Below are 6739 nucleotides of genomic sequence, written 5' to 3'. Positions count from 1 at the left end.
AAATTTTTAAAATTTTTTAATTTTTTTTATTTTTAATTTTTTTTAATTTTTTTTAAGTTTTTTGTTGTTTTTTTTTTTTAAACCCTGGAAGGGTGGCACCCCTCCCCCCCCCCCGGCCTCGCCCCCCGCTCTGTTGACCCGGACTTTGCCCCCCCCTCCCCCCCCAGCCCCGCCCCCCCACCCTTATAAATGGGGGGGCCCAGGGTGGGGGAGGGGAACTGAGCAGCCACCACCACTGGTGGGTGCTGGGGGGGGGGACACACACCCCTAAATCCATGGGAAAAAAGGGGGGGTGGGGGAAATTGGGGAGGGGGGGTGGGGTGGTGCCCCCCCCCATCCCCCCCCCCCGGCTTATTTTGGGGTGTCGGTGGGCAGAGCATGGCCCGGGCCCCCCCCAAATCGATGGCGGCGACGCTTCTGCTCCTCCTGCTGCTCTGCTCGGGTGAGACCCCCCCCCCCCCCGGCACCCTGACCCCCACCCATGGAACCCCAAATCCCACTCAGAACCCCCCCCAGCACCCAGACCCCCCCCATTACACCCCAAATCCCACCCAGACCCCCCCCCTCCAGCACCCAGACCCCCTCCCATGGAACCCCAGGTCCCACCCAGACCCCCTCCACCCCACTCCAGCACCCAGACCCCCTCCCACATCACCCCAAATCCCACCCAGACCCCCCCATTACACCCCAATCCCACCCAGACCCCCACCCTTCTCACCCCAATCCCACCCAGACCCCCTCCCATGTCACCCCAAATCCCACCCAGACCCCCCCCAGCACCCAGACCCCCACCCATGTCACCCCAAATCCCACCCAGACCCCCCCCAGCACCCAGACCCCCACACATCCCACCCCAAATCCCACCCAGACCCCCACCCATCCCACCCCAAATCCCACCCAGACCCCCCCAGCACCTAGACCCCCACCCACGTCACCCCAACCCCACCCAGACCCCCACCCATCCCCCTCCAGCACCCAGACCCCCACCCATGTCACCCCAAATCCCACCCTGACCCCCACCCACGGAACCCCAAATCCTACCCTAGACCCCCCCCAGCACCCAGACCCCCTCCCATTGCACCCCAAATCCCACCCAGACCCCACCCAGCACCCAGACCCCCTCCCATTACACCCCAACCCCACCCACACCCCCACCCATCCCACCCCAAATCCCACCCAGACCCCCACCCAGCACTCAGACCCCCACCCACGTCACCCCAACCCCACCCAGACCCCCACCCATCCCACTCCAGCCCCCAGACCCCCTCCCACATCACCCCAAATCCCACCCAGACCCCCACCCCAGCCCCCAGCCCCCCACCCATCCCACCCCAAATCCCACCCAGACCCCCACCCCAGCACCCAGACCCCCACCTGTATCACCCCAAATCCCACCCAGACCCCCACCCATCTCACCCTTTCCCCCCCCCACCCCCCCACAGCCGCCACCGCCGCCCCCGCCACCCCCACCCCGCTCCCCACCCCCCCCGGCCCCCTCACCCAACTCCGCACCGCCGCCGCCGGCTACTTGGGGCAAGCGGGTTCGGTGGCCGGTGACCTCCTGGAACGGCTCAGCCTTCCCTCGGCCCAAGAGAAAATCCGGTAAATGGGGTGCCAGCACCCCCCCCCCCCATCCCCAACCCCCCCCCCCCAAAAAAATTTTGGGTGGGCACCCAAGGGTGACCCCGAAATCTCTTCGGCTCCCCAGGAACGCCTACAAGACGGGGACGGCGGCGGTCGTGACCTACACCGGCATCCTCACCGACCAGCTCTACCACTGGTGGCAAGGGGAGGAGTGACCCCCCCCCCCCAAAAATGGTGGTTATGGGGTGGGGGGGGTCTTGAGAAATTGGGGGACCCCCCCCCAAATGCGTGTCACCCCCCCCAATAAAGGCTGGTGGTCTTGGGTCTTGAAGAACATCAAGGTGGTGGTGGGTCTTGTGATCATTTTGGGTGGGAGATTGAGGGTGTGGGGCAGTGACCCCCCCCCAAAATGGTGGTTATGGGGTGGGGGGGTCTTAAAAAATTGGGGGACCCCCCCCCAAATCTGTGTCGCCCCCCAATAAAGGCTGGTGGTCTTGGGTCTTGAAGAACATCAAGGTGGTGGTGGGTCTCGTGATCGTTTTGGGTGGGAGATTGGGGGTGTGGGGCAGTGACCCCCCCCAAAATGGTGGTTATGGGGTGGGGGGGTCTTAAAAAATTGGGGACCCCCCCCCAAATGCGTGTCACCCCCCCCAATAAAGGCTGGTGGTCTTGGGTCTACAAGAACGTCAAGGTGGTGGTGGGTCTCGTGATCATTTTGGGTGGGAGATGGGGGTCCCATGGGGCAGTGACCCCCCCCAAAATGGTGGTTATGGGGTGGGGGGGTCTTAAAAAATTGGGGGACCCCCCCCCAAATCTGTGTCGCCCCCCAATAAAGGCTGGTGGTCTTGGGTCTACGAGAACGTCAAGATCGTGGTGGGTTTCTGGACCCTTTAACGCATTAGCCCCGCCCCCCAAGCCACGCCCCTCCTCATTAGCATACCCCACCCCTTTTTATTTGATTGGGGGGGCTCCCCTTAAACTCGGGGGTCACCCCTTTAGCGTGGGATTTTTTTTTTTTTAAATTAATTTTTTTGGTGGGGGGGTGTGGGAAATCCCTTAAAGGGCCCGCCTCCTCGGTGGGGGGGAGGGGGTGTCTTCTCCTCCGATGACGTCACGCGGGGGCGAACGCGCGACTCACACCTGCCTATGACACAACACCCCCCCCCCCCCCCAAAAAAAAAAAAGCCATGGGTGGGGAACCCCAAACATCTGGGTGCCCCCCCCTCCCCCCCCATAGCACCCAACCATCCTATAGCCGCCTATAGGCACCCTAAAGCCCCGCCCCCCCCCCCACCTATGTCACTTGCGGTGACACGGGTGGCGTTTCCCTCCGGGGCGGGGCGTCGCCCCACCCCCACCCCCACCCCCACCCCCCCCACCCCACCCTTTTCCTATAACGGTCCCCAGTTGCGTTACTGGTCCCCATTTACCACCTGCACCCCGGCGGGATGCGACCCCAGCGAGGTACGTGGGGCGCCGGCCCTTTAAGACGATAAAAAGGGGGGGGGGGGCGGTGGTGGGGAGGGGGGGACGCTGGCCCTTTAAGAGGTTTGGTGGGGGGGAGAGGTTGGCCTCTCAAGGCCTGCTTTTGGGGGGGCGCTGGCCCTTTAAGAGGATTGGGAAGGGGGCGCTGGCCCTTTAAGAGGATTGGGAAGGGGGCGCTGGCCCTTTAAGACATGGGTTTGGGGGACGCTGGCCCTTTAAGACCCGCTTTTCCGGGTTGCTGGCCCTTTAAGACCCGCTTTTGGGGGTCGCTGGCCCTTTAAGACCTGCTTTTCCGGGTTGCTGGCCCTTTAAGACCCGCTTTTGGGGGTCACTGGCCCTTTAACACCCGCTTTTTGGGGTCGCTGGCCCTTTAAGACCTGCTTTTTGGGGGTTCTGGCCCTTTAAAACCTGCTTTTAGGGGTGGCTGGCCCCTTAAGACCCACTTTTCAGGGATGCTGGCCCTTTAAGACCTGCTTTTTGGTGTCGCTGGCCCTTTAAGACCTGCTTTTTGGGGGTTCTGGCCCTTTAAAACCTGCTTTTAGGGGTGGCTGGTCCCTTAAGACCCACTTTTCAGGGATGCTGGCCCTTTAAGACCTGCTTTTTGGGGTCGCTGGCCCTTTAAGACCTGCTTTTTGGGGGTTCTGGCCCTTTAAGACCTGCTTTTTGGGGTCGCTGGCCCTTTAAGACCTGCTTTTTGGGGGTTCTGGCCCTTTAAGACCCGCTTTTTGGGGTCGCTGGCCCTTTAAGACCTGCTTTTTGCGGGTGCTGGCCCTTTAAAACCTGCTTTTTGGGGTCGCTGGCCCTTTAAGACCTGCTTTTTGGGGGTGCTGGCCCTTTAAAACCTGCTTTTTGGGGTGGCTGGCCCTTTAAGACCCGCTTTTTGGGGTCACTGGCCCTTTTAGAGACCTGGGGAGGGGGATGCTGGCCCTTTAAGACCCGCTTTTTGGGGGTGCTAGCCCCTTAAGACCCACTTGTAGGGGGTTGCTGGCCCTTTAAGACCTGCTTTTAGGGGTCGCTGGCCCTTTAAGACCCGCTTTTTGGGGATGCTGGCCCTTTAAGACCTGCTTTTGGGGGTCCCTGTCCCTTTAAGACCCACTTTTAGGGGTCCCTGTCCCTTTAAGACCCGTTTTTGGGGTCTCTGTCCCTCTAAGAATCATGGGGTGGGCTCCACTTTTGGGGGGGGGGGGCTCTCACTTTAATATAAAAAGGGGTACTGGCCCTTTAAGAGCGGTGCGCGGCCCCTTTAAGAAGACCCGGGGGGGGGTGCGGGCCCTTTAATGGGGGGGGGGAAATTCCCCGTGGGTGTCCCCCCCCCACGTGGTCTTTTTGGGGGGGGGGGGGAGATCCCCGAGGGAAGGGGGGGCGTGGCCAGCGGAGGCGGGGGGATGACGTCGTGGGAATCCCCGTGACGTAGGCGCGGGGGATTCCACCGCCCGCTCCGCTGCTCTTCCCCACCCCGCCCCCGCCGAAAAAGGGGGGGGGGGGGCACCCAGGAGTTTTTTGGGGGGGGGCACCCAGCACTTGGGGGGGGCACCCAGGGGTTTTGGGGGGGCACCCAATTGTTTTTGGGGGGGCACCCATGGATTTGGGGGGGGGCACCCAGCACTTGGGGGGGGCACCCAGGTGTTTGGGGGGGCACCCAGCACTTGGGGGGGGCACCCAGAGGTTTGGGGGGGGCACCCAGTTGTTGAGGGGGGGCACCCAGCACTTGGGAGGGGGCACCCAGGAGTTTTTTGGGGACAACCAAGAATTTGGGGGGGGGGCACCCAGATATTTGGGGGGGCACCCATGGGTTTTGGGGGGGGCACCCAGAGGTTTGGGGGGCATCCAGGAGTTTGGGGGGGCACCCAGATGGTTTGGGGGGGCACCCATGGATTTTGGGGGTACCCAAGAGTTTTGGGGGGGGCACCCAGCACTTGGGGGGGCACCCAGAGGTTTGGGGGGGCACCCAGTTGTTAAGGGGGGGCACCCAGGATTTTTGAGGGGGGCAGCCAGGGGTTTGGGGGGGCACCCAGCACTTGGTGGGGCACCCAGGTATTTGGGGGGGGGGCACCCAGGTATTTGGGGGGGGCACCCAGGACTTGAAAGCAGCACCCAGAACATTGGGGGGGGGGTCACCCAGGACTTTGGGGGGGGTCACCCAGGTGTTTTTGGGGGGAGCACCCAAACATTGGGGTGACCCCCCCTCCCCCCCAGGTGGTCGCCCCCCCGCGTCCCCCCCCAGACGGTGAAGCAGCTCCTGAAGGTGCTGAGACAGCAGCAGAGCGGGGCGGGGGGGAGACCCCCGGTAAGTGCCCCCCCCACCCCCACCCCCACCCATGGGGGACCCAGACCCCCCCCCGCAGACCCCTCCCCCCCCCCAGGGTCTGTGTCCCCTCCCCCCCGGTGTTGACCCCCCCATTCTGTCCCCTCCCCCCCCGCCGTGTCCCCCCCACTCAGGGTTCGACTGTGCCCCCCCTGTGCCCCCCGGCTGGTGAGTGACCTTTGACCCCCCTTGTCCCCAGTACCCCCCCATTGTCCCAGTATCCCCCCTATTTTCCCCAGTATCCCCCTCCCATTATCCCCAGTAGCCCCCCATTGTTCCCAGTATCCCCCATTGTCCCCAATATCCCCCCCACTGTCCCCAGTATCCCCCATTATCCCCAGTACCCCCCCGTTGTCCCAGTATCCCCCCATTATTCCCAGTATCCCCCCATTTTCCCCAGTATCCCCCATTTTCTGCAGTATCCCCCTCCCATTGTTCCAGTAGCCCCCTATTGTTCCCAGTATCCCACTATTTTCCCCAGTATAGTCCCATTGTTCCCAGTATCCCCCCCATTTTCCGCAGTATCCCCCTCCCATTGCCCCCAGTATCCTCCCACTGTCCCCAGTATCCCCCCATTCTCCCCAGTATCCCCCCATTATCCCTGGTATCCCCCCATTAATCCCAGTATCCCCCCATTATCCCCAGTATCCCCCTATAGTCCCCAGTAGCCCCCCATTGTCCCAGTATCCCCCCATTGTCCCAGTATCCCCCCATTATCCCCGGTATCACCCCATTGTTCCCAGTATCCCCCCATTGTCCCAGTATCCCCCCTATTTTCCCCAGTATCCCCCTCCCATTATCCCCAGTAGCCCCCCATTGTTCCCAGTATCCCCCATTTTCCCCAGTATCCCCCCATTAATCCCAGTATCCCCCCATTATCCCCAGTATCACCCCATTGTTCCCAGTATCCCCCCCATTTTCCGCAGTATCCCCCTCCCATTGTCCACAGTATCCCCCCATTTTCCCCAGTATCCCCCATAATCCCTGGTATCCCCCCATTATTCCCAGTATCCCCCCATTTTCCCCAGTATCCCCCTCCCATTGCCCCCAGTATCTCCCATTTTCCCCAGTATTGTCCCATTGTTCCCAGTATCCCCCCATTATCCCTGGTATCCCCCCATTAATCCCAGTATCCCCTCATTGTCCCCAGTATCCCCCCATTATCCCCAGTACCCCCCCGTTGTCCAGTATCCCCCCACTGTCCCCAGTATCCCCCCTATTTTCCCCAGTATCCCCCATAATCCCTGGTATCCCCCCATTATTCCCAGTATCCCCCCATTTTCCCCAGTATCCCCCTATTATCCCCAGTATCCCCCCATCATTCCCAGTATCCCCCCACTGTTCCCAGTATCCCCCTCCCACTGT

The 6739-nt window shown here is 62.0% G+C and overlaps 1 protein-coding gene across 1 annotated transcript; it reads left to right on the top strand.

The window, feature by feature from the left end:
• The first annotated feature begins 380 nt into the window (after positions 1 to 380).
• Positions 381 to 1919, top strand: APOC2 (apolipoprotein C2). Its single transcript, XM_075018913.1, has 3 exons — positions 381 to 442; positions 1443 to 1602; positions 1709 to 1919. Exons 1-3 carry the CDS (start codon positions 403 to 405, stop codon positions 1797 to 1799), a joined length of 291 nt encoding a protein of 96 aa, XP_074875014.1. The 5' UTR covers positions 381 to 402; the 3' UTR covers positions 1800 to 1919.
• The last annotated feature ends 4820 nt before the right edge of the window (positions 1920 to 6739 follow it).

Source organism: Buteo buteo, chromosome 31 (genome assembly GCF_964188355.1).
Source record: "Buteo buteo chromosome 31, bButBut1.hap1.1, whole genome shotgun sequence".
NCBI lineage: Eukaryota > Metazoa > Chordata > Aves > Accipitriformes > Accipitridae > Buteo > Buteo buteo.
The sequence above is the reverse complement of the archived record's forward strand: the minus strand, read 5'-3'. Positions and strand labels throughout refer to the sequence as shown.